At 53.2% G+C, this 26961-nt stretch overlaps 2 protein-coding genes across 10 annotated transcripts; both read right to left on the bottom strand.

The window, feature by feature from the left end:
- On the bottom strand, positions 1-26187 carry LOC101961588 (cytochrome P450 2D17). Of its 6 annotated transcripts, XM_078052638.1 has the most exons (13): positions 14717-14734; positions 13661-13736; positions 13253-13411; positions 6047-6177; positions 5391-5639; positions 4323-4494; positions 3917-4069; positions 3668-3828; positions 3072-3248; positions 2779-2920; positions 2391-2578; positions 1795-1936; positions 1455-1704 (listed from the first exon to the last, which is right to left on the bottom strand). In XM_078052638.1, the coding sequence occupies exons 4-13, from the start codon at positions 6053-6055 to the stop codon at positions 1526-1528; spliced, it is 1572 nt and encodes a 523-aa protein (XP_077908764.1). In that variant the 5' UTR covers positions 6056-6177; positions 13253-13411; positions 13661-13736; positions 14717-14734; the 3' UTR covers positions 1455-1525. The 6 variants fall into 6 exon arrangements, with proteins under 6 accessions (XP_077908767.1, XP_077908764.1, XP_077908765.1 ...); XM_078052641.1 differs by lacking the exons at positions 1455-1704; positions 14717-14734 and adding an exon at positions 1-384 and having other exon boundaries at positions 13253-14257; XM_078052639.1 differs by lacking the exons at positions 13253-13411; positions 13661-13736; positions 14717-14734 and adding an exon at positions 26050-26187.
- On the bottom strand, positions 14413-26182 carry LOC144364705 (cytochrome P450 2D17-like). 4 transcript variants are annotated; one of them, XM_078052645.1, is made up of 10 exons: positions 21315-23858; positions 20657-20905; positions 19598-19769; positions 19213-19365; positions 18964-19124; positions 18380-18556; positions 18061-18202; positions 17675-17862; positions 17080-17221; positions 14413-14756 (listed from the first exon to the last, which is right to left on the bottom strand). In XM_078052645.1, the coding sequence occupies exons 1-10, from the start codon at positions 21315-21317 to the stop codon at positions 14746-14748; spliced, it is 1398 nt and encodes a 465-aa protein (XP_077908771.1). In that variant the 5' UTR covers positions 21318-23858; the 3' UTR covers positions 14413-14745. The 4 variants fall into 4 exon arrangements, with proteins under 4 accessions (XP_077908771.1, XP_077908769.1, XP_077908770.1 ...); XM_078052643.1 differs by lacking the exons at positions 14413-14756; positions 21315-23858 and adding exons at positions 16739-16989; positions 26050-26182; XM_078052644.1 differs by lacking the exons at positions 14413-14756; positions 21315-23858 and adding exons at positions 16739-16989; positions 25989-26013.
- Positions 26188-26961: the final 774 nt, after the last annotated feature.

Below are 26961 nucleotides of genomic sequence, written 5' to 3'. Positions count from 1 at the left end.
TTTGCTCATTTTAAAAAAAATATTTATTTTTTAGTTGTATATGGACACAATACCTTTATTTTATTTATTTTTATGTGGTGCTGAGGCTCAAACCCAGTGCCTTGCGAGTGCTCTACCACCAAATGGTAGAGTGATCTACCACTGAGCCACACCCCAGCCATCATTCATCCATTTTTAATCAGATTTTTCATTCCTATTCTGGATTTCTGGATATCAATCCTTTGTCGGATGAGTAGGTTGTAAGGTTTTTCTTTCTTTCTCATTTTGAAGGTTGCGTCTTCCCTCTGTTGATAGCTTCCTTGGATGTGCAGAAGCTTCTCAGTTTGATATAATCCCGTTGTTATATTCTCACATTCTCCTCTCTAGGTGCCAATGCATGTCCCCCTGGGCCCAGAAAGCAAACAGGTGACAGCCACAGTGGGATACAGGAGCCCTGGCCACCGCCTCCTGCTCTACCTATACCTGGCCAGCTGGGCCAGGTGCAGGAGGCAGGCACGCAGGCCACTGCAGGCAAAGCATGGGGCCAACCAGGTGGAGTGCCCAGGTGCCACTATCCATTGCAGATGGTGCAGCCAGACCAGGCTTGGTGCTGCCACACTTGTGGCCAGGCCCCATCCTGCAAACCCCACACTGAGCACCGCAGGGCCTCCTCCCAATCTCGCACAGGCCCGCCAAATTTGAGGTTCCATGAGGGCCCAAAGGGTATTAGAAAAATAAAGACTCACACACGTGGAGATTTTGAAGATAAAGCTGGGGTCAGGAGGAGAAGCAGATCTAGAGTTAAGCCAGCAAGCTTTATTTATATATGTCTCCTTAGGTTAAAGACTATGCAAGCATTATTCTTTGTACGCCGGAAAGTTACAGAACTAGAGACATCTATGCAGCTGTTCCACAGTTGAGTGTGCAATGTCAGGAGCTTTGGAGAGCGCTCAAGGGGGCCCATTGTTTAAAGTTACTGTTAAGCAGACAGGCCAGGGAGCAGAGGTGCTGGTGATGCTGTGATTGTCTAAGAGGACAGTTACTCTGTCCCCAGGAGCTGTGTACCTGGGGTCAAGGCCAAAGCTGATAAGACTCCTCCGCAAAGCCTCCTCATGCAGGGCGTTGCCAGAGGAACTAGGCATCCTGTGTCCTTGCATGGGAACTTTCCCACTATCAGGCTCACCACAGTCATGAGGTCACCAGAGACCCCAATCTCAGCCACTGCTCTCCCATTCTCTGTCACGACTTTCCACATCTTTCCCTTTTTTATTTTTTAAATGAAGACCTGCGGCCACAGCTAGCAGTGGCTAAGTGCTCCTGGGTTCAATCCCTGGTACAAAAGGGAAATTTTAAAAAAAAGTGGGGGGAGGAAAAATGATTCAGCAAAGTAGCAGGATAAAAAAAAGCAGGGACGAGGGTTGGCTTCAGACACGTGGCTGAGGACCCAACAGAGCCAGGGGCATCTCAGAACAAAGTGGCAGTGACAAGACTGGTTTATTGAACATCAGAGCCCTGTCTGGAGGCAGGGTTGGGGTCTTCACCTCCTCTAGCGGGACTTAGCACACAGTTGGTAGGGGGACGGGGTCACTATGGTACCAAACACGCCATAGTCGCTGGGCTGGGCTTGTCCAGGGGGCACCGAGAAGCTAAAGCGCTGCAGGAGGCAGGTGAAGAAGAGGAAGAGCTCCATGCGGGCCAGGGGCTCCCCGAGACACACACGGCGGCCTGTGAGGGGGACTCGGGCTCAGTCAGCCTGTCCCTGGCCTCCACACCTCCAAGGGGCCCTGGGGAGGGACAGGGAGGCCCCACAGGTACCTGCTGAGAAAGGCATGAAGGCCTCCCGCTTCACAAAGTGGCCCTGGGCATCCAGGAAGTGTCCAGGGTGAAAGTGGAGGGGCTTCTCCCAGACTGTCTCATCCTTCAGCACAGATGACAGGTTGGTGATGAGCGTCGTCCCCTGGAGGAGGTGCCTGCCATGAGCAGGGACTGGGAGGGGGATGTCAGACCTGACCACTGAACCAGGCTGGGCAGACTCTAGTTGGTCCACACTGAACCCTTGGAAGTAACTCTCAGAGCCACAGACTCTCAGCATCCTTTGTGGACATGATGGCAGAGCCAGGTGACAAGGGCCCTGTTGACACCCATACTAACCTCTGTCCCTGAGCACTGCAGTTGCTACAACTATCTGAGGCATGTTTTAATCTACTTCCCCCCAACAACCTGGGCTCTGTGGTTCTGCACTGGCCTGGCGGGTTCTCTGCTTCCCAGACCCACTCAGGCTGGGCCAGGTGGTGCCAGGGGAACTGGGAATAAGGGGAACTAGATGCCAGTCCTCCTTCCCCTGGCAGTGTCCATGCTGGGCCACTAGCTTATTGGTCACTCGAAGCTTGGGAGGAGGGCCCCAGGCGTACCTTGGGGATGAAGAAGCCCTGCAACTCAATGTCACGGATTGTCAAGTGGGGCACACCTAGAGGGACAAGGTCTCCAAAACGCTGCACCTCGTGAATCACAGCCATGGTGAAGGGCATGCGGTCCTGGTCCCCCATCTCTGGCTGCCGCACCTGCCCTATCACTTCATCAATCTCCTGTTGGACTCGGCCTGGACAGAGAAGCAACCCCACAGTATGTCAGCACCCAGGGGCCTGCACCCTGACCCTCTCCTATCTCAGGGCTCTGTCCAGCTTAGCAGGATATCAGGCTTATTGGGGACTGGGTCAGCTTATGCTGGGTGACACAGATGTCCCACTTAAGATGAGGGGACCTTTTGTCTCAAAGCTCTCCCTCCCCATCCCAGCTCACGCTGCACGTCTGGGTGCAGGATCATGAGCAGGAGGGCCCAGGCCAGCGTGGTCGAGGTGGTCACCATCCCTGCGGTGAACAGGTCAAGCACCACGATGCGCAGGTTCTCATCATTGAAGCTGCTCTCAGGGTTCCCCTTGGCCTGTGCAGAGGCAGACACAGTGGGCTCAGGAGCCGAGGAAGAAAGTCACCAAATGACCTCCCAGTCTACACCCATCAGACCAGGTGCTGGGTGAGCCTCACAGGACCCTCAGCCTAGGTCCCCTAGCCCGGCTCAGGCAGCCCCACCTCACCTTCTCCACCTCCGCCAGGAAGGCGTCAGTCAGGTCTCGCGGTGGCTGGGCTGGGTCCCAGGTCATCCTGTGCTCCTCCAACAGCTCATCCACCATGGCCATGAAGGCCTTCTGTGCAGGGAAGACCCTGCCAGGCAGCCCTGGGATGCGCAGGAGCACTGGGACCACATTCAGCACCTGTGACAGCCACAGAGGGGACCTGGGTCCTTCCTGTGCTCCTCTCTCTCCTCGACCACACTCAGGTCCCAGCCTCCTCTAGGGTGGACTCGGGCCTGCCTGTCCCACCCAGTGACCAGCTCCCTCCCCAGAGCCAGACTCCAAGCTCTCTGCTGGCCTGGGCTGCCGGAAGGAGCAGCCACCATGGGAATCTCGAGCTTGTGTGTTAGCTGGACAGTGGGCACGGGCTCATTTTCCTCTCCTGGAGCCCTCTGACCCTGGCCCACCTGTCCTGCTACTGTTTGAGATGTGCTCACCTCCGGGCCTTCCCTCTTACAGTGTCCTCTCCAGGATGCCCTCTCCCATCACCCCTGCATCTAACCCTGCTTGGAGTCTTGGTTGCACAGAATTGGCTCTGGATAGTCCCCTGAACCCCTCACCATGGGCACCAAGCCGGAATCCTCCTTCAATGTGTCCTCCAGAAGGTCCAGCATCTTGGCCAAGCGCTGTTCATCATACTCAAAGCGTCGGGCATAGATGAGGGAGGAGATCACGTTGCACACTGCTCTCTTCAGCAGGGACATGGGGTTAAAGGGACTTCCTGGGTGGGACCAGGCCAGTCATGGTGTGGTCCTGCCTCCCAGGCCTACCCATATCATCCCTGCTGTGTCCCTCAGCCCATCACCTACCAGCCTTGTTGGCAAAGGCTGTACAGAGGCAGCTGGCCTCCTTGGTCACCCACTGCTCCAGGGACTTCTTGCCCAGGCCAAAGTTGCGCATGGTGGACACAGAGAAGCGCCGCTGCTCGCGCCAGGCAGGCCCATAACTTGCCAAGATCACCCCTGAGAATGGCAGGGACAGCTTCTAAGCCTGAATCTGCCCATACCCTTCTCCTCCCCTGATGTCATAGGATCCCTCTTCTACTCAGTTGGGACATATGCATCTCTGGCTTTTCTCTACCCAGGCCCATGTGTCCACCCCTGAGTGGACACATGGGCCTGGGTAAAGTGAAGTCACTCATCCCTATTTCCAGGTATCAGCCGCCCACACCCATCCATCCCCCAGTTTTCCATTTCTTCGGCTGCTGAAATTTACCTTGAGACCGTGGTCCTAAGCCCAGGTGGTCATAGATGGACATCCACGGGCGGTCAGAGGTGTATTCGCTGTGGTTCACCAGCGCCTCCCGCACAGCGGCCAGCCCATTGAGCACAATGACAGGCTTCCAGGCCAGCTGCAGGCTGAACACGTCACCAAAACGGAACCGCATCTGTAGGCAAAAGGGCCACGTATTTGTCCAGCTGAACTCCCTGCTGGGCTGCAGACCTTCGCCTCAACACAAAAGACCCAGGGACTCTGCAGTGTGCTAACTCCGGGAAGAGACCTGGTATTGACATGTGGGAACATGAGGCTGGGAGTCACACCCTGTAAAGTGGACTAACTCAGTTTGGATCCAACTTTTTGGACGCGGCAACAAGGACTTTGCCAATCAGGATATCATCAGTGGCGACCACTAGTGGCCCACTGTACAGAGCAGAAGACAGGGTCACAGAGGGGAGCAGTGAGGCGCAAGTCCCCAGCACAGAAAAGTTGAAGTGGTCTCTGTCCACCTGTGTCCACCTCCAGTTCCTGACTGACAAGCTCTCAGGACCCTGGCTCCTCCCCCATACCCAAGACCTTTCCCTCTGATGGAATCACAAGTGACTGGAACCTACACAATTTATACCTGTCCACCTGGATCCCAAACCCACTTCCAAGTCCAGTCCCACCTCCTGGCCTTTGTCCTCTCACACCTTTGCCCTTGGAAAGTTGAAAGTGTCCTCGGGCTCTGTCTGCCCTGCCATCAACCAGGACACCTCTCAGCCTGCTTCCTTTCACTGCACACTACTGGTCCATCTTGGCTTCACTCTCCACCCATCTCTCTTCGTCCTGGGTCCCCTCCACTGTGATCCACCAAACTCTCCCTGACCCTGGGTGTTGGAGGGTACTGGGGATTAATCCCAGGGGCACTTAACCACTGAGTTACATTCTCAGCCCTTTCTATTGTTTATTTTGATGTAAGCTCTCACTACATTGCTCAGTCTACCTGGAACTTGCAATCCTCCTGCCTAAGCTACCTGAGATGCTGGGATCACAGGTGTGCCCCACCAAACCTGGCTCCTTTACCTTTTGGAAGGAGCTGGGCATGTTCTGGAAGTCAATCTGCAGCAGGTTGCCCAGCCCAGGCAGGGGCAGGGGGCCTGGCGGGTAGCGTGCAGCCCAGCGTTGGCGCCGGTGCATCAGGTCCACCAGGAGCAGGAAGACGGCCACGGCCACACTCAGGGCCCACAGTGCATCCCCGGTGAGCAGCCCCATGGCTGCCGTGCTGTCCACGAGCTCCTCTGGCACACCCGGCTCTCCTGGCCACTCTAGGACCTGGGGCCAGGGAGGACAGTCTTGTTACACCCTGGGCACTTGACTGCCTGGGCCCTTCCCTTATAAAGGAGCTGAGGCTGCCCTTTGCCCTCTGCCTGGAGCCAACACACTCTGTTGACTGTGCAGGCAGAGAGTGCAGGGAGGGGCCAGGGCAGGGGCAGCCTCCCAGGCCCTTGGCCCTCCTGCCCTCTCCAGGTGACACCCAGGGGAGGGCATGGAGATAGGGAATCACCCCCGTCCCTGCACCTTACCCCCTGAAGGAGGCCCAGGCTCATCACAGCACCAAGGTGTGCCTTGAGCTGCCCTCCACTCCTCACAGGGCCCCCTCCCTGACGTGGCCACGCCTCCCCTGAGCACTGCCCCTCCTTCCTTGCCTCCCCTCCCTCTCCACAGGGCCTTCAACTCACCTTTGCCATGCACACCAGCCTGGGTCCTCCATGAGGTCATGGTGATCAGAGGACCACGGGACAGGAGCACAGGTGGACCAAGCTCTCCAGGGGAACGAGGTTCTCCACCGGGATTAGACAATTCCCAGCTGCTGGAATGAAATAGGGCAGGTCACCTTAGAAAGGAAGAGGCTGGCTGTGGTTTATGGTTCTAGAGGTTCCAGGCCTCAGTGCGGGTGGTGGGTTCCTCTGGCCCAGTCCCAGTGACCCACGTGGAGAGAGTCAGGAAGACTGGGCCACTGATCTCCCTCTGACAAAGCCCCCAGGATTCAATCCCTGGGCTGCCTGTCAGGGGCTTACCTAAGGCAGATGACTCTCCAAAGTTCCACTTTAAGCCCTGTGGTCGGATTCCGTTTTAGTTCTTAAACAGGAACAGAATTTTAACAGATGACACTTTGGGGGACACGCAACCCTTACGCAAACTACAGCAGCGCTGGTTCCTCTCCCCTCTCACTGCACCCTAGAACTCACACTCACACACAAACATATACATGCTCTTTCCACACCCATGACACCACCCATGCTCTGAGCACAGCCACAGGAACAGACTGGTCACACTATTCCCAGACACATGTCAATGGAGGTTAATCTTCTTGCTGAGGATGGTGTTAGCCATCGGAAAACCTAAAGCCTGAATTAATTAGTGAATAACAAAGAAAAGGAGTCAGGAACGTATTTCCAAAGCAGAGCCCCTGACAGATCTAGTCCACATGAGGGCTGCAACTAGAGAAGGAAGATGGCTCTGGTGGTTTATTTAAGGGGACACAGCAAAGGCGGGGATCAGGTTTCAAGGGCTGTGGGATGACTGGCAGTGGGCAGATTGATTGGCATCCTGGAAGGTCACACCCATCTTAGGTGCTATGTGCAACATGGCAGAACAGTATAGAAATTCACAATATCCCTGGGCAGTTGACCAATGTCCACTGGTCAACATCAGATGTTTCTCACTAGGCTTTGATGCGCGGTGTGCCTCATGCAACCTATGGAATCCTCCTGACTGGCACAGCCCAGCACCAACAGCCTGGTTCTCAGTGTTGCAACATTGCCTAGAACAGACTCTCCAGCCTGGAGACTGCTCCCAGGGAGCCTCAGGCCCCATTCCTGGGCTCTGGCCTGACACTGGAAGCTCTCATCTGGGTGTCAGCAGGCCACAGGAGGGTGGTGCACTGCCACAGTCTGGCTGGGCACAATCCATCTGTAAACGTCTAGAGAATTTTGAAGCAACAAAAAGGGACTCCCCACAAAGGAAGGAGCATCAATTACATTAGTATGTGATTTCGACTCACAACCTTAGAGGCCAGAGCAGCGAGGACTCTCTCTCAGGAAGAGGCTGGAGGGAGCTATTCAGGCTTGGGAAGGGGCTTGTGAGTGCACTGTTGAGAGCCACAGCCGAAGGGGCCCCAGCAAACTTCCAGCTGCCAGCTGATGATTGGCTCACAGCGGCCCCAGCAAACTTCTAGCTGCCAACTGATTGGCTCCTCTGCAGTGATGCTCATTGGGCTGTTTCCCTGCCCTTTTCAGACCATGGAGCTGCTCATTGGGGGACTTTTTTTTGGGCTCTGCCCACGCGACCCAGCCAATCGGCCTCAAGAGCAGGAGAAGTGGGGGAGGTTGAGAGGCTGTGGGAAGCCCATGGTGGCAGTTGAGCTCTGAAGGTTTTTCCTGAGGAGCTGTGTGGTTTGGCGTGTGTGTGTTCTAAAAATAAAGTTCGTTTCTTTTGACAAGTGGCTCCTGAATTGTGCCCAGCCAGACTGCAGCATTTGGTGGCCCGTATGGGGAACGACTGAGGGTAAGTGATAAAGTAAACTGCTCGCCCCTGAGGGCAGGGCGAGAGGATGGGTAACCATTTTAAGATTCTTCTTTTGTTTTGCTTCACTTTTATTTTAAGTTGCCTGTCCCTGGAGATGTGTAAGATGGAAGAAAAACCGCTCACATCTGAGGAACAGATAGGGAAAAAGAACGGATGGACATTTCAGGAGGATAGAAAGGCTATAATGATTTTTTTTTTTTTTTTTTTTTTTTAAAGAGAGATTGAGAGAGGAGAGAGAGAGAATTTTTAATATTTACTTTTTAGTTCTCGGTGGACACAACATCTTTGTTGGTATGTGGTGCTGAGGATCGAACCCGGGCCGCACGCATGCCAGGCGAACGCGCTACCGCTTGAGCCACATCCCCAGCCCTATAATGATTTTTTGTTGTTCCAATTTTGTTTCACTCTGATTCAGTTTTGTTTGGCGTTATATTCCTGAGTTGTATTATAGTAGAAATATTCAAGTAAAAGAGAAGGTCTCTTGAGCCAGTCAGACAGAGAAAGAAAGTGTAGAGCAGAAAAAGCCATCAGGGGAAAAGTTACAAAAGGAGACTGCTAATAATACCTTTCTATCACCAGAGGGCGTAAGTGTCCAACCAACAGTGCCACCTCTACAGGAGACTGCTACTAACACCTTTCTATCACCAGAGGACGTAAGTGTCCAACTAACAAGGCCACCTCCATATGCTGGGAGGCCCCCAACCCCCGCAGTTGATAGTTGGGATCCTGAGACAGGATCTCAAATATTAACACGCCCTGTATTTGAGGCAGGAGGGAAGCAAATTCACGATGCTTTAAATTTCAAAACAGTGAAGCAGCTAAAAGAGGCTGTAACAACCTATGGTCCTCAAGCACCCTTCACTGTAAGCATGGTCGAATCCATTACCAACTTGGACATGATGCCAGCAGATTGGGCTAATATGTGGAAAGCTGTGCTAAATGGAGGACAATACCTGTTATGGAAGGTTGCCAATGAGGAATTTTGCAAGGAGATGGCTAGGCAAAATGCAGCAGCTGGTTATCCTCAGAGAAATCTAGATATGTTGTTAGGAAAGGGACCTTATGAGGATCAGCAGCAACAAATTGCATATGATCCTGGGGTATACGCACAAATTGCTGCAAATGTGGTTAGGGCATGGAAGACTTTACAAGGACATGGAGGTTTACAAGGTCAATTATCTAAGGTAATACAAGGAGCTAATGAATCTTACGTTGAATTTGTAGATAGGCTTATTCAAACAGCTACCAGAGTTTTGGGGAATACAGAACAAGCAATGCCATTAATAAAACAACTGGCTTATGAGCAAGCGAATCGTTGGTGCAGAGAAGTCATTAGACCATGGAAACATGAAGATTTAAACACATATATTAAATTATGTAGAGACATTAATGAACAAGAGCAAGTCCTGGCAGCTGCAGTAAAATAGGCTTTAGATGCCAGAGACATTAATGAACAAGGGCAAGTCTTGGCAGCTGCAGTACAACAGGCTTTAGATGCCAGGCCAAGAACATGATACAATTGTGAACAAACAGGACATTTTAAAAGGAATTGCCCCATAGGAGGAGGGTTTAACAAAACTAGGTATCAAACGAGTAGAATACCGGGTATTTGCCCACGATGCCGTAGAGGGAGACATTGGGCTAATGAATGCCGTTCTCAAACCACCATAGAGGGTACTCCATTATCAAAAAATGAACAAGGACCAGGTGTTTATCCATGATATCATGGAGAAAGGCATCTGGCTCCATTGCCAAAAAATGGAAAGGGGGGCCCAATGCTCTGGGGCCCAAGACCACAAATATACGGAGCACTGGAGGAACCCAGCAACCCCATCAGGGTATGCCCAGGACACAGTGTCCATTAGATCCCTCATCAGACAAACCAGAGGGAGCGCAGGGTTGGACATCTGTGCCTCGGCCAGAGCAGTACTAACTCCAGAGATGAAGTTCAAATCATTCCCACAGGGGTAAAAGGACCTCTTCCCAAAGGAACAGTAGGCTTATTATTGGGACGCAGCTCTTCTACTCTAAAAGGACTTATGATAAGTCCTGGGGTAATTGATCCTGATTATGAAGGTGAAATAAAAATTATAGCCAGTTCTCCAAAGGGTATATCAGCAATTTCACCAGGAGATAGAATAGCACAGTTACTAATAATACCCAGCCTACATGATAAATTTTCCAGTCGTACCATAGAAAGAGGTTCCAAGGGATTAGGCTCCACAGGTGTAGATTGGGCTATGCTTTCTTTAAATTTAGATTCTCGACCCATGCTAAAACTAAATATTCAAGGACATGAATTTAATGGGTTACTGGATACAGGTGCAGACCTTAGCATCATCTCTTATCAAGAATGGCCAAAAAATTGGCCATTACAACAAGCCACTCAAACGCTTTGAGGCCTAAGAGTGGCGACTAATCCCCATAGAAGTGCAATGGTATTAGATTGGAAGGATCCTGAAGGATGTGAAGGAACTATACAGCCATATGTATTCGATCATCTTCCCGTAAATTTATGGGGACGAGATGTCCTAGATCAATTAGGTTTGACATTAACGAATAACATCAACCAAAATGCACTCACTATTATGACTAGACAAGGTTTTAGGAAAGGAAAAAGATTAGAAAAACAAGAACAAGGTATAGCAGCACCAATACAAATAGGTCAAGAAAGGAACTTTGTTTTTAGAACACACACACCAAACCACACAGCTCCTCAGGAAAACCTTCAGAGCCCAACTGCCACCACCAGCTTCCCACAAGCCTCACCACCTCCCACAATCCTCCTGCTCTTGAGGCTGATTGGCTGGGTCGTGTGGCAGAGCCAAAAAAAGTCCCCCAATGAGTAGCTCCATGGTCTGAAAGGGCAGGGAAACAGCCCAATGAGCATCACTGCAGAGGAGCCAATCAGTTGGCAGCTAGAAGTTTGCTGGGGCCGCTGTGAGCCAATCATCAGCTGGCAGCTGGAAGTTTGCTGGGGCCCCTTCGGCTGTGGCTCTCAACAGTGCACTCACTAGTCTCCTGACCCACCAGTGGGTAGAGCCAGAAGCCCCTTCCCAAGCCTGAATAGCTCCCTCCAGCCTCTTCCTGAGAGAGAGTCCTCGCTGCTCTGGCCTCTAAGGTTGTGAGTCGAAATCACATACTAATGTAATTGATGCTCCTTCCTTTGTGGGGAGTCCCTTTTTGTTGCTTCAAAATTCTCTAGACGTTTACAGATGGATTATGGTGTGTACAGATTTGCTTACAGCTATGTCAATCCAGATGTAGTTTATGCCTTTAAATATCCTAAAAGGCTCAGGCTTAGAGCTGAGATCTCTTGGAGGTCATCCTACATGAAGGTCCTTGAACCTCTTGGGTACGTATGCACATGGGGGCAACTCCAAAACGTCTCCGGTTCCTGCTCATATTTCTCTACCATTAATGATATCCTTGGACCCTTCAGCTTCTCTTTTAGCTCCTGGAACAGAGCTCATGAGCTCATTTAAAGCTTTTGTCTAGTGACTTCAACATCAGGAACAGTTTCCATCAATGGCCTGTGTTGCCTGTAAAGGGCTACACAGTCCTGTCCATGTGGGGGACCAAGGGTGCTCTCTCCTGCAGCCTCCCCTCCAGAAGTGGGAGAAATAGCCAAGGGTCACATTGTGTGGTGGCAGCGCGGGGTCTACAATCAGGGTCTCATCCTTTCTGCTGCCCTCATTATGGTCTGGATGTGAGGTGTCCCCCAGAAGCTCACAGGTGACACAATGCAAGAAGGTTCTGAGTCTTAACCCAATCAGTGAATTATTCCCCTGATATGGATTAATAGACTGGTAATTGAAGAGGCACAGTGTGGCTGGAGGAGGTGGGAATCCGGGCATGGCTTTAGAGTATACAGTTGTATCTGGGGAGTGGAGACCTCCTTCTCTGCTTCTGTATCACCATGAGCTGCTTCCCTCAGTCCCAGTCTCCTGCCATGATGCTCAGCCTCACCTCCAGCCTGAGAAATGCAGCTGGCCTTCTGTGGACTAAGACCTCTGAAACCGTGAGCCCTCAAATAAACCTTTTCCTCTACAGTCCTTCTACTTTTAGTCACAGCAGCGAAACAGCTGACTGAAACACCCCCGCCCCATTGCCCACGGCTGATGGCTCCCCCTAGGGCAGGCCTGCTCCTCGCAAGGCCCATTCCCTCTCAGGCCAACCTGGCTTCAGAGGATGGCACCTTGGGTTGGACCTGAGACAAGGACCTTCCTCTAGATCCAGCCTGGCCTGAGAGGAACCTCCTCCCTGCACAGGGCCCCGGACACCAAGAGTAATCAGAGACCAGGGAAGGAGCCTGATCATGCCTTCTAGGGACAGAGAGGCTCAGGAAGATGGCTGCTCTATGGGCTCCCATCAGGCCTTCGAGGGAACTTGTGGCACCTGATGACTGAGCCCTGGTGTCAACCCTAACACAGATCTTCCGGCTCTCCCTGATTTCTCCACCTTTTGAGGTTTCACCTATGAAGTTCGGTCAGAGAGGTGATGATGCTGGCAGAGTCCCCAAACAGAAACACACACACACAAGAAGCTGAATGAAACCAAAGCAGCTAAACCCAAAGAAGCCCCATAGACCCAGAGCATCTCATACTGGAAACACAGAGCCACAGAGAGACTTGTCCTCATTGCAGACACAGCCCATGGATTCCTTCAACCACTAAATCCACCCTGCTGCTGTGTGTCAGGCACCGTCCCAGGCGCTGATGATGGGATACTTCGATCCTAATAAGGCTGATATTCTGGGGATAGGGGTCATAAAACACCAAAACCCATAAAACATTGAGCATCTGGCACTCCGGGCGCACGGAGAAGCCCCCACACAGGAGGCTGCAGAGCTGTGAGGGCTGCAGAGCTGGAAGCCCGGGCTGGGAACGTTCCACACAGTCTAACTGGGATGAGCAGGTGACCAGCTGCGTGCACTGTACAGAGGAGGTCAGGCGCTGCTCCCTGAGGCCCGGGTCCCCGAGGCCCAGGGCAGCAGGGACACAGGGAAGCCCGTGGGGACTCTGAACTGCGGGGTCAGGGCAACCAGGCAGTCCATGACTCTCCACCTTCCGCTTCTGAGTGCTAACAGGGGTCCCCCAACCCTGACAGCAAACAGGTGACAGCTACAGTAGGGCCTGGAGACCTGCCCACTGCCTCCTGCACCTCTGGCCAGCTGGGCCAGGCACAGGAGTCTGGTACCATGGGCCTCTGTGAACAAGAGCAGGGCGCCACCAGGCAGAGTGCCCAGGTGCCACCTAAGTCTGTGCACCTCGAAGCCCACGGGGGCGAGAGCCACACTGGCCATGACCCTTGCCCAGCATCATAGCCTGAGACCCAACCAGGAGGGCTCCCAGTACCTGGAGGAGACCTGGGGCCAGGTCCCGAGGAGCTGAGAAGGTGCTGCCTGGACGGGAGGAGCCGTCTGGAGCGATGCCAGGGTGTGTGCTCTCCTCCGCATGTGCACAGCCCTCGAGGGCTTGAGGTCCACAATGGAGTCCACCTGTGTGCCCAGGGACCTGGGACGTGCGCCCAGAGGTTTCAGGAACTTGTAGTTCACACTGTGGCTATAGACACCAGGGTCTAGTAGTCCAATCCATTCCCCCAGGGACCTGGGACCTGGTGGCCACCTCTTCCTCGTACTATGCCTTTGTGCACAGGTGTACCCGGGGCTCTTTGTGGGACAAGGCACCCTCAGTAGCACTATGCCCAGAACGGGTGTTAAGGGGACAGGTTGAAAAGCAGTGAAGACGCAGCTCCTCACTTACCAGAAACCTAAATGAGAGCCACAGATTTTCATCAGAGGTTGCCAGACCTAAAGACACACTATCACAGGTTACAGGCCTGAAAGAAAATAGACTGTCAACCGGACTATGTGGCAAAACCGTCCATTACAAATGAAGACGAAATGGAGACATTTCCAGGTCAGCACTGAGGGGCTTCATGACCAGTGGACCTGCCTGACAAGAGGCGGGGGGAACTCTCCAGGCTGAAATGGAGTTACCCTGGACAGTAACTCAGCTCACAGACACAATCACAACCTGAGGAGTAACAGCAGGTCAATATAATGTCAGCAGGGGGCTCACTGGCAGACCCAGCCTAATCCCCTCTTCGGATCAGAAGTCATGTTGTCAAGTTATAAAAGATTCATTTCTGTTTTCTGTAAAATATTAGGATTTCTGTTTCACCCGGCCATATTTTGATGTTTTAAACTTGCTTGGAATGCCTGCCAGTGCCTTGAACTCACCCATGCCTGGTTTTCCCTGACCAGATAACAACCTCTCTGAAACCCTAATGGCGCCTCATAAATTCTAATGTTGTGATCTAAATTTACTCTTTAAGTGCTGAACTACTTAGACCATTAACCTACTACCTGCCTTTGTGTTACACTTGTCAAAATCCTGTTATCTGTAAGTTCTCAAGACACCCTCCCCATTTTGCAACTTTTTGTGATATAAAACTGTGCTATTAGAGAGCTAGAGTTCTCTAACCCAAGGACTTCAGGAGAAACAGTCCCAGCTGGTCGGAATTACAGCTTGCTTTAATTTGGCTTAAAATTGGAGTCTGTGGTCTTTTCTTTGTGTAAGGGTTTAACAATACAAGGCCTCTTTTATGTTCTCTATGGGATTGGAACCATTAATGTATAAAAAAAGAATTCTAAATCTGTGCTATTAGCACACAGTGTATGAATACTTAATGGGGAACGTGATATAGTGGGGAAGGGCAGAGATATATCGGATCAGAGTTTTCATACTATAGAAAGTAAGTTGTTAAAAGTAGGTTTTTGTGGGGCTGGGATTGTGGCTCAGCGGTAGAACGCTCGCCTAGCACAGGCGGGACCCGGGTTCAATTCTCAGCACCATGCTAAAAAAAGAAAAATAAAGACATTGTGTTGTGTCCATCTACAAAACAGATTTTCTCTATCTCTATTTTTTTTTTTAAAAAAAGGAGGTTTTTATAAGTTAAGCATGTTGTCCTTATTCCTAATGTAAACAATGAGAAAATAATTTGGAAAAATCAAAGTGGTACACTGAAAATATCAACTAAATGAAAAGGGAAAAACAGAGGAATGAAGGGGAAATTTTTAATGTTTTTAGTTGTAGATGGATGTAATGTCTTTCTTTTATTCATTTATTTTTATGTGGTGCTGAGGATCAGATGGAGTGCGTCACATGTGCTAGACACACACACGCTCTAGGAAAGAACATTAAATGGTAGAGCCACCGTGGGAAACAGCAGTGGGCCTCAAAAATGGAAAGAGACTTGCCCCATGAGCCAGAATTCCACTTCTGAGTCTATGTCCACAGGAGCTGGAAGGAGGGTCTCAAGACAACACTGTACACCAACTGTCACAGCTGCAGGTGGAAGCCAGTGTCCTCTGGCAGGTGAGTGGACCAGAAAAGCAGGGGACAGGAGCCCTTATCCACAGAGACCCACCCCAGGTCCCAGGGGATGCCTGAAGCTGCGCACGAGCCACGCTGCACACTGTGCTGCTGTCCCTACCCACTTGCGCCCACCAGGAGGGTTAATTTGTAGCCTGGGCACAATAGGGACAATAACACGGCTGACCCGGGAGCTGGCCAGCAGCGCCCTGCAGTGAGGGTCTGTGAGTGGGGTCCCTCTCTCAGATCCGTGGCCCTCTCCAACCTCTGCTCTGCTGCTGAGGGGAGATGCTGCCGCGCCCAGGTGGGGAGCTGAACTGGGGGGAGGATGTCAGCATGAGACATGATCAGAACGAGAGCTGTCCTCATGCTACCCAGAAGGCCGTGATATTTTATATGAATAAATTCTTTTCTCCTCGAATTTCCCATTTAAAAAGTTGCCAACTGCTGACCACTGGTACCTGACACCCAAAAAAGACAAACCACAGCAAGGGGGACTGCAGGATGGGATGTCATTCTTCCCTCAACATGGGGTACTGATCCCTGCTACCACCTGAATGAATTTAAGGACATCAGGGATAAAAGCAAAACATGAGCCCACTCCAAAGACGTCACTGTGTGAGTCACGTTCACCAGCGAGAAAGATGGCTGCAGACCCTGTGGGGCGTGGAGAAGGGGAAGCCGCAGGAGCGCAGAGTTTCAGTTTGCAGGGCAGAGTCGGGCAGGCGCCAGGGTGATGTTTTCTACCTGGTCATGTTCTGATACCACTGAGCTGCACACTTACACGAGTTCAGAGAGTACGTTTCAGGCACAAGTCTCACCACAAAACAAACACAGACGCTCACACAGAGCCAAGTGGCCCTTGGAGGACAGTTGCTCAGCAGGCCTGGGGATTCCATCCCACATTCTCAACCAAACCCCTGACTCCTGTCAGGTTGCAGGAGACTGTCCCTAAGGTCTGGGCGCATCCTTCTTGGCAAGCGCCTCTGTATATCTGAGGCTCTTTACACCAGGGATGGGATCTGGGCGGGGGCACTGGGCCATCTCTCTGGCCTGGGAAGGGACAGGGAGTGAGTTGGGGCAGCTGGTCACAGGGCAGCTCCACCCCACTTGACCAACCCCAAGGAAACCCCTGGACACAGAGGCTTGGTCAAACTTTTCTGGGGAGCAGGTCCCACTCCCTGTGTCACACCATCTGCCAGGCAGTCAGGGACTGCACTGATGTCTGGCAGAAACCTGTTCACTTGTCCCCAACCTTGGACCAACAGAGTCCAGACTACTGTATGTAGTTGACCACCAACCCAGCAGCCAGTGATGGGTCTCTGTAGGTGTCATGGAGCCAGAAGTCACCTGCTGAGCATCAGGATACCCATTTCTCACATGCACCAAGGGGTCCAGTCAGGAAGAATGGGGCAGAGGGCGACAGCTGGCTTCAGACAGAGCCAGGGGCATCTCAGAACAAAGTGGCAGTGACAAGACTGGTTTATTGAACATCAGAGCCCCGTCTGGGGGCAGGGTTGGAGTCTGCTACCTCCCCTAGCGGGGCTCAACACACAGTTGGTACGGGGACGGGGTCATTATGGTACCAAACACGCCATAGTCGCTGGGCTGGGCTTGTCCAGGGGGCACCGAGAAGCTAAAGCGCTGCAGGAGGCAGGTGAAGAAGAGGAAGAGCTCCATGCGGGCCAGGGGCTCCCCGAGGCACACACGGCGCCCTGTGAGGGGGACTCGGGCTCAGTCAGCCTGTCCCTGGCCTCCACCCCTCCAAGGAGCCCTAGGGAGGGACAGGGAGGCCCCACAGGTACCTGCTGAGAAAGGCATGAAGGCCTCCCGCTTCACAAAGTGGCCCTGGGCATCCAGGAAGTGTCCAGGGTGAAAGTGGAGGGGCTTCTCCCAGACTGTCTCATCCTTCAGCACAGACGACAGGTTGGTGATGAGCATCGTCCCCTGGAGGAGATGCCTGCCATGAGCAGGGACTGGGAGGGGGATGTCAGGACCTGACCACTGAACCAGGCTGGGCAGACTCTAGTTGGTCCACACTGAACCCTTGGAAGTAACTCTCAGAGCCACAGACTCTCAGCATCCCTGTGGACATGATGGCAGAGCCAGGTGACAAGGGCCCTGTTGACACCCATACTAACCTCTGTCCCTGAGCACTGCAGTTGCTACAACTATCTGAGGCATGTTTTAATCTACTTCCCCCCAACAACCTGGGCTCTGTGGTTCTGCACTGGCCTGGCGGCTTCTCTGCTTCCCAGACCCACTCAGGCTGGGCCAGGTGGTGCCAGGGGAACTGGGAATCAGGGGAACTAGATGCCAGTCCTCCTTCCCCTGGCAGTGTCCATGCTGGGCCACTAGCTTATTGGTCACTCGGAGCTTGGGAGAAGGGCCCACGCCTACCTTGGGGATGAAGAAGCCCTGCAACTCAATGTCACGGGTTGTTGAGTGGGGTAGACCTAGAGGGACAAGGTCTCCAAAACGCTGCACCTCGTGAATCACAGCCATGGTGAAGGGCATGCGGTCCTGGTCCCCCATCTCTGGCTGCCGCACCTGCCCTATCACTTCATCAATCTCCTGTTGGACACGGCCTGGACAGAGAAGCAATCCCCCAGTATGTTAGCAGCCAGGGGCCTGTACTTTGACCCTCTCCCATCTCAGGGCTGTGTCCAGCTTAGCAGATAACAGCCTCATTGGAGACTGGGTGAGTTTATGCTCAGAGACACAAGAATCCACTTAAAATGAGGAGAGCTTTTGTCTATAAGTTGTCCCTCCCCATCCTAGCTCACGCTGCACATCCGGGTGCAGGATCATGAGCAGGAGGGCCCAGGCCAGCGTGGTCGAAGTGGTCACCATCCCCGCGGTGAACAGATCAAGCACCATGATGCGCAGGTTCTCATCATTGAAGCTGCTCTCAGGGTTCCCCTTGGCCTGTGCAGAGGCAGACACAGTGGGCTCAGGAGCCGAGGAAGAAAGTCACCAAATGACCTCCCAGTCTACACCCATCAGACCAGGTGCTGGGTGACGAGGCACCACATTGCCCATTCTCGGGCCTCACAGGACCCTCAGCCCACGTCCCCTAGCCCGGCTCAGGCAGCCCCACCTCACCTTCTCCACCTCCGCCAGGAAGGCGTCAGTCAGGTCTCGCGGTGGCTGGGCTGGGTCCCAGGTCATCCTGTGCTCCTCCAACAGCTCATCCACCATGGCCATGAAGGCCTTCTGTGCAGGGAAGACCCTGCCAGGCAGCCCGGGGATGCGCAGGAGCACTGGGACCACATTCAGCACCTGTGACAGCCACAGAGGGGACCTGGGTCCTTTCTGTGCTCCTCTCTCTCCTGGACAACACTCAGGTCACAGCCTCCTCTAGGGTGGACCCAGGCTTGCCTGTCCCACCCAGTGACCAGCTCCCTCCCCAGAGCCAGCCTCCAAGCTCTCTGCTGGCCTGGGCTGCCAGAAGGAGCAGCCCACCATGGGAATCTCGAGCTTGTGTGTTAGCTGGACAGTGGGCACGGGCTCATTTTCCTCTCCTGGAGCCCTCTGACCCTGGCCCACCTGTCCTGCTACTGTTTGAGATGTGCTCACCTCCGGGCCTTCCCTCTTACAGTGTCCTCTCCCATCGCCCCTGCATGCTAACCCTGCTTGGAATCTTGGTTGCACAGAACTGGCCCTGGATAGTATCCTAAACTCCTCACCATGGGCATAAAGCCGGAATCCTCCTTCACTGTGTCCTCCAGAAGGTCAAGAATCTTGGCCAAGCGCTGTTCATCATACTCAAAGCGTCGGGCATAGATGAGGGAGGAGATCACGTTGCACACTGCTCTCTTCAGCAGGGACATGGGGTTAAAGGGGCTTCCTGGGTGGGACCAGGCCAGTCATGGTGTGGCCCTGCCCCCCAGGCCTACCCATCTCATCCCTGCTGTGTCCCTCAGCCCATCACTTACCAGCCTTGTTGGCAAAGGCTGTACAGAGGCAGCTGGCCTCCTTGGTCACCCACTGCTCCAGGGACTTCTTGCCCAGGCCAAAGTTGCGCATGGTGGACACAGAGAAGCGCCGCTGCTCACGCCAGGCATGTCCATAGGTTGCCATGATCACACCTGGGAATGTCGGAGACAGCTTCTAAGTCTGACACTGTCCTACCCTTCTCCTCCCCTGATGTCACAGGATTCCTCCTCTACTCAGTCAGGACACAAGCATCTCTGGCTTTTCTCTGTAGGCTGGTATGTCCACCCCTGTAGGTCCTGAAGTCACTGATCCCTATTTCCAGGTATCAGCCGCCCACACCCATCCATCCCCCAGTTTTCCATTTCTTTGGCTGCTGAAATTTGCCTTGAGACCGTGGTCCGAAGCCCAGGTGCTCATAGATGGGCATCCACGGGCGGTCGGAGGTGTACTCATTGTGGTTCACCAGCGCCTCCCGCACAGCGGCCAGCCCATTGAGCACAATGACAGGCTTCCAGGCCAGCTGCAGGCTGAACACGTCACCAAAACGGAACCGCATCTGTAGGCAAAAGGGCCACGTATTTGTCCAGCTGAACTCCCTGCTGGGCTGCAGACCTTCGCCTCAACACAAAAGACCCAGGGACTCTGCAGTGTGCCAACTCCGGGAAGAGACCTGGTATTGACATGTGGGAACATGAGGCTGGGAGTCACACCCTGTAAAGTGGACTAACTCAGTTTGTATTCAACTTTCTGGACCCACAGCTATGACCTTGCCAATCAGGATATCGTCAATGGGGACAATAGTGCTCCACTGTACAGAGCAGAAGACACGGTCACACAGGTGAGCAGTGAGGCGCAAGACCCACAGCAGAAAATTTTAAGTGGGTCTGTCAATCTGTGTCCACCTTCAGTTCCTGACTGACAAGCTCTTATGGCTCCTCCCCCATCCCCAAGACCTTTCCCTCTGATGGAATCACAAGGGACTGGGGCCTATTCAATTTATACCTGCCCACCTGGATCCCAAACCCACTGCCAAGTCCAGTCCCACCTCCTGGCCTTTGTCCTCTCACACCTTTGCCCTTGGAAAGTTGAAAGGGTCCTCGGGCTCTGTCTGCCGTGCCATCAACCAGGACACCTCTCAGCCTGCTTCCTTTCACTGCACAACTACTGGTCCACCTTGGCTTCACCCTCCACCCATCTCTCTTCGTCCTGGGTTCCCTCCACTGTGATCCACCAGACTCTCCCTGACCCTGGGTGTCGGAGGGTACTGGGGATTAATCCCAGGGGCACTTAACCACTGAGTTACATTCTCAGCCCTTTCTATTGTTTATTTTGATGTAAGCTCTCACTACATTGCTCAGTCTACCTGGAACTTGTAATCCTCCTGCCTCAGCTACCTGAGATGCTGGGATCACAGGTGTGCCCCACCAAACCTGGCTCCTTTACCTTTTGGAAGGAGCTGGGCATGTTCTGGAAGTCAATCTGCAGCAGGTTGCCCAGCCCAGGCAGGGGCAGGGGGCCTGGCGGGTAGCGTGCAGCCCAGCGTTGGCGCCGGTGCATCAGGTCCACCAGGAGCAGGAAGACGGCCACGGCCACACTCAGGGCCCACAGTGCATCCCCGGTGAGCAGCCCCATGGCTGCCGTGCTGTCCACGAGCTCCTCTGGCACACCCCGCTCTCCTGGCCACTCTAGGACCTGGGGCCAGGGAGGACAGTCTTGTTACACCCTGGGCACTTGACTGCCTGGGCCCTTCCCTTATAAAGGAGCTGAGGCTGCCCTTTGCCCTCTGCCTGGAGCCAACACACTCTGTTGACTGTGCAGGCAGAGAGTGCAGGGAGGGGCCAGGGCAGGGGCAGCCTCCCAGGCCCTTGGCCCTCCTGCCCTCTCCAGGTTACATCCAGCACAGGGTATGGAGACAAGGAATTGCTCCTGTCCCTGCTCCTTACCCTCTGAATGAGGCCCAGGCTCATCACAGCACCAAGGTGTGCCTTGAGCTGCCCTCCACTCCTCACAGGGCCCCCTCCCTGACGTGGCCTGCCCCTGAGCACTGCCCCTCCTTCCTTGCCTCCCCTCCCTCTCCTAAGTGCCTTCAAGTCACACTTGCCATGCACTCCAGCCTGGGTTTTCCATGTGTGGTGGCATAAGAGTCTACAATCAGGGTCTCATCCTTTCTGCTGGCCCCATTGTGGTCTGGATGTGAGGTGTCCCCCAGAAGCTCTGAGTCTTAACCCAATCAGTGAATTATTCCCCTGATATGGATTAATAGACTGGTAATTGAAGAGGCACAGTGTGGCTGGAGGAGGTGGGAATCCGGGCATGGCTTTAGAGTATACAGTTGTATCTGGGGAGTGGAGACCTCCTTCTCTGCTTCTGTATCACCATGAGCTGCTTCCCTCAGTCCCAGTCTCCTGCCATGATGCTCAGCCTCACCTCCAGCCTGAGAAATGCAGCTGGCCTTCTGTGGACTAAGACCTCTGAAACCGTGAGCCCTCAAATAAACCTTTTCCTCTACAGTCCTTCTACTTTTAGTCACAGCAGCGAAACAGCTGACTGAAACACCCCCGCCCCATTGCCCACGGCTGATGGCTCCCCCTAGGGCAGGCCTGCTCCTCGCAAGGCCCATTCCCTCTCAGGCCAACCTGGCTTCAGAGGATGGCACCTTGGGTTGGACCTGAGACAAGGACCTTCCTCTAGATCCAGCCTGGCCTGAGAGGAACCTCCTCCCTGCACAGGGCCCCGGACACCAAGAGTAATCAGAGACCAGGGAAGGAGCCTGATCATGCCTTCTAGGGACAGAGAGGCTCAGGAAGATGGCTGCACCATTGGCTCTTATCAAGGAACTCGTGGCACCTGATGACTGAGCCCTGGTGTTAATCCTAACATAGGTCTTCCAGCCTTCCCTGATTTGTCCAAGATTTGTAGTTACACCTATGAAGTTTGGTCAGAGAGGTGATGGCGCTGGCTGAGCAGCTGGCCAAGTGAGCCCCTGGGCAGTAGACAGCCCGTGAGCAGCTCTGGAGTGTTTAATTGCTGGTATAAGAGTATTAAGAGGGGACCTTTCAGAGTAGCAGGATCACAAGGACCTTGTCATGGTTGGATCACCATTACTGCAGGAGTGGGCTAGTTTTTATAGGACTAGGTTTGTTATAAAATCAAGTACGGCCCACTTTCTCTCTGCCTCAGATGCTCACTTGCCCTTCACCATGTTAGGCTCAGCATGAAGGCCCTCCCACAATCAGCTCCTTGCTCTGGGACCACCCATCTTCCAGAACCATGAGCTGAACAAAGGGCTATTGCTGATAAGTTACCCAGTCTCTGCTACTTTGCTACCAAAGCAGAAAATGGATTCATACAGGAGAATCCATGGATTAACTATTTGTCAACAACCTGATAGATGGAACAAGGAGACAGAAGTAGTAATTAACAACCCCCAAAGGGAAGTGACTTCAACAGGACGGTGGGGCAGAGAACCTGGGGACGGGCCCCTCCACTGATACAACCAGTAGACTGCAAAAGACGATCAGCATCCACCATTTCAGAAGTCGGCCTCCTGCTGGTCAGGACAGCAACCAAGGCAGCTCTGATAAAGGCAGAGGCTGTGGCTCTTTGCTAAGGGCAAAGTCTGTGCAAACACACCCAGTCCCCTGTTCTCGAGCAGAGAATGGTCTTGGACCACATGGCTGGTACCAGGATGGGTGAAGACCTTGCCCTCCACAAACGTGAAGCTGTGCTCCGGCAGGATGGTAGACACTGAAGGACCCACAGACCTCTGCCTGGGCTGGGGAGCTCCCGGCTCTAGTAGTTCTTTCCCAGTAACACCCATCAGGAGAGTCAGAGGTAGTAGTAGCTCGTTTTCCCTCTTAGGAGCCAGGCGTTTAAGGCCATCTTTGTGGGAAGGTGTGTGGCGCAGGCCTCGGTGCAGGAAAGGCCAGGTGCTGGCTGGTGTTCCTGTGCTGCTCCTCCTCGGCACCAACCACAGTGGGGCCAGGAGTGTGACCCTGGCCCACGGCTGCCTTCCCCCAGCTCCTCTCAACCCCTTGCCTGGCACTGCCAGCCTCACTGTGGGTGTGGCCAGAAAAGAACTTGGTCCTGCTCTGAGATGGGCTCCCAGCTTTTCATGAAGCACTGATACCCTGAAGAGGGGAGTGACCCCCCCCCAGCAAACGTCTGTAAAACAATCGAAGCAGAAAAAAGGAGGCCCAGCCACTGAGCCTGGAAGCAGACGTGCAGCTCCGCTTGCTGTGGATGGAGGCCTCTTCCCGACGCAGACGCTCTGGGTGCTCATGGTCAGAGGCCACAGCTCCTGGAGAGCGAGGCTGACAACAAAGTGGGAGAACTTGGGAGTTTTGAGAAAGAATTTTTACTTTGAATCCACATATGCAACACGAAGAAACTATATGGGGTTTGCTTTGCCCCTTTAAATATCAGAATCATTGTTTAAGGAAACAGTGGCGAGGGTCCCCTCCTGTCACTGTGAAATCAGCATTTGTACTGCTTCCCTTATCTGGAATTACAGTTTACAAAGGAAATGCTTCCGTTTCCTATAAAATATAAACCTCAAAAGAAAAAGAATCATCTACAGTTCACTGACTGAACTCAGGGACAGTGGAGCAGAAAACTCAGCAACCTCAGTCAACAAGGAATACATGTTCTGCAGAAGTAGTTCTCACCAAGTCCTGGGGTGGGTGCTGTCTTGGGGGGGCACGCCTGGGACCCTGGGTATGATGCTCAGCACTGGGAGAGAAAAGGTCGCACACGGTCAGCTCCAGCCTTGATATAAAAATGAGCGATTTCTGGGGAAGGTAAGAATTCTATTTCCAGAGTTGTTAGGGCAAAGCACTCCCAATGCCCAGTGTGTGTGTGGGGGGGGGGGGGGAGTCACAAACCACAGAAAGAAACAGGAAAGTATGGCTGGTTCACAGAGGGGGAAAAATGTGATGGAAACTATCCCTGCAGAAATCTAGACACTGGAATTTTTGACAAGAATGTAAGTGTTAAAGGAATCCAAGGACAAAGGACTGAAGGGAAAAGGAGGCGGGATAATGTAGGAGAAAACGGAAAATGCCACCAAGGAAAACATGTAAAGAACCAAACAGAATTTCCGTAGCTGACGGCTGTGCTGTGGCTGTGGGAAGTGAACTTGTGAGCCACTGGGTCTGATCCCCAGCACCACAGAAAAATTTTAAAAAAGTCTTGTATCCATCTACAACTAAAAAAATAAAAATAAAATAAAGAGATTATGGGCCTGAAAAGTACAATGAAGGAAACAAAAACCCAGTCGATGGGTTCCACTGCAGTGTGGGCATCTGCCAGGCTGCCCCCATCTAAACACCACAGACTGGTGGCTTAAAGAACATGAATGTACTTTGTCACAATTCCAGAGGCTAAAAGTCCCAGAGCAAGCTTCAGCAGGGGCAGTTTCTGACAGGGTCTCTCTTCCTGGCTCACAGTCAGCTGCCTTCCTGTTGTGTTGTAATATGGCAAAGAATGCAGGGTGAGTGCGGGGTCCAGCTCTGCTGTCTCTCCTTAGAAGCTAGTCCTAGTGGATCTGGCCCCTCTTGTATGTCCTTGTTTACATGAACTATCTCTGTAAAGGTCCCACCTCCAAACAGTCCCCAGATGCACTTGTGGGGAGGGGCTACACAACCACGGACTCCATAACAAACCTTCTCTGACCAGGCAGAAGAAGGGATCAATGAATTCAAGGTAAGACCCTGAAGCCAGGCTGGGGATGTGGCTCCAGCGGTAGCGCGCCCATCTGGCATGCGAGCGGCCTGGGTTCGATCCTCAGCACCACATACAAACAAGGATGTTGTGTCCGCCGAAAACTAAGAAATAAAATATTAAAATTCTCTCTCTCTCTCTCTGGAAAAAAAAAAAAAAAAAGACCCTGAAGCCATCCAGTATGAGTAGACCTGCAGGCCCTCAGACATCCAGTACAAGCACCACAGTGGACACAGAGGAAGAGAGAACAGGAAACAAGGATATGAAGAAAAAATGCTGAACATTTGTTCAGCAATCTGGCCCAAAACAGAAACACACGAAAGAAGCTCTGTGAAATCAAAGCAGCTAAACCCAAAGACACCCCCGTAGACCCGGGGCATCACATACTGGAAACACAGAGCCACAGAGACTTGTCCTCATTGCAAATATGGCCCACGGATTCCTTCAACCAATAAATACCACGCTGCTGCGGTGTCTCAGGCACTGTCCTAGGCGCTGATGATGGGGAACTTCAGTCCTAATAAGGCTGATATTCTGGGGACAGAGGCCATAAAACACCGAACCCTGAGCATGCGGCACTTGGGGTGAGAGGCCACAACACAGTTGGCTGCGGGGCTGCAGAGTGGGGCAGGGAACATTCCACACACTCTGACGGGGAAGAACAGGTGATAAGCCGCGTGCACTGTGCAGAGGAGGTCAGGCAGAGTCAGCCGCGGGTCCCCAAGGCCCGGGGCCGCAGGGACACAGGGGACTAGAGGCCTGGGCAACCAGGTGGGCCATGACTCTCAGCCTTCCGCTCTATGGGTGCCAACGCGGGTCCTCCGACCCTGACAGCAAACAGGAGACAGCCACGGCGAGACACAGGAGACCTGGCTACCGCCTCCTGCTCGCACTCGCCCCTCTGGCACAGGAGGCGGGCGGCGCGGGCCGCCCGGGCCAAGCGCAGGGCCCCACCAGGCGGAGCTCCCGGGTAGGATGGAGGAGCGCGCAGCCTGGTGGGGGAGAGTCCCACCGGCCGCGCCCCTCGCCCGCCCGCCGCAGCGGAGATCTTGACCTCGAGCGTCCCGGGCTGCGCCTAGCGTCCCGCTGGATCACCTGGGAGCGGCTCCTCATACCTGCAGGAGACTGGTGGCCAGGGCTGGGGGCGACTGGTGCAGCTGGCAGAGAGCAAGCGACACGAAGGCGCGAAGACCTCCGCCTGCTGACAGGCCTGAGGTGCTTCTGGCCCTCGCTGACCCCGCCCCCTCCCAGAGGCCTCTGGGACTCGTAGTCTGCTCATTGCCCCGCCCCCGCCCAGAGGCTTCTGGGACTCGTAGTCTTCCCGTTACCCCGCCCCGGCCCCAGTTTACCCTGGGACTTGTAGTTCATGTGGAGCTCAGAGGTCCCAGGGACTTGGAGACCCCCGTGTGCCCAGAGGCTTCCACGCTCTGGCTACAGACCCCTGGTATTTGTCGTCCAATCTGTGCACCTAGTTACCTCTAGGACTTGGTGGCCACCTCTTCTACCAGAGGCCACAGGACTTGTATTATGCCTATGTGCACAGGTGTTCCTGGAGCTCTCTGTAGGATAAGGCACCCTCAGTGGCACTATGCCCACAGCTGGTATTAAGGGGACAAGTTGAGGGCTGGGGATGTGGCTCAAGCGGTAGCGCGCTCGCCTGGCATGCGTGCGGCCCGGGTTCGATCCTCAGCACCACATACCAACAAAGATGTTGTGTCTGCCGAGAATTAAAAAATAAATATTAAAAATTCTCTCTCTCTCTCTCCTCTCTCACTCTATCTTTAAAAAAAAAAAAAAAAAAAGGGGACAAGTTGAAAAGCCTTGAAGATGCGGCTCATCACATACCAGAAACATAAATGAGAGCCACAGTTTTTCATCAGAGGTCGCCAGACCCAAAGACACACAATCACAGGTTATAGGCCTGAAAGAAAATGAAGATTGTTAACCGGACTATGTGGCAAAACCATTTACAAATGAAGATGAAATAAAGACATTTCTAGATAAACACTGAGGGAGTTCATTATTAG

This window comes from Ictidomys tridecemlineatus, chromosome 6, assembly GCF_052094955.1.
Source record: "Ictidomys tridecemlineatus isolate mIctTri1 chromosome 6, mIctTri1.hap1, whole genome shotgun sequence".
Taxonomy (NCBI): Eukaryota; Metazoa; Chordata; class Mammalia; order Rodentia; family Sciuridae; genus Ictidomys; species Ictidomys tridecemlineatus.
Note: the sequence above shows the minus strand (reverse complement) of the source record. Positions and strands in the feature narration are given on the sequence as shown.

Coding starts and splice junctions, on each gene's coding strand:
- LOC144364705 (XM_078052642.1), bottom strand. Junction 19,366..19,597: donor CTTCGGACCACGGTCTCAAG/GCAAATTTCAGC, acceptor CGACATTCCCAG/GTGTGATCATGGCAACCTAT. Junction 17,863..18,060: donor CCTGCACCCGGATGTGCAGC/GTGAGCTAGGAT, acceptor TTCTCTGTCCAG/GCCGTGTCCAACAGGAGATT.
- LOC101961588 (XM_078052639.1), bottom strand. Junction 4,495..5,390: donor TGCCCAGCTCCTTCCAAAAG/GTAAAGGAGCCA, acceptor TTTTGCCTACAG/ATGCGGTTCCGTTTTGGTGA. Junction 1,937..2,390: donor AGGGCTTCTTCATCCCCAAG/GTACGCCTGGGG, acceptor CACCTCCTCCAG/GGGACGACGCTCATCACCAA.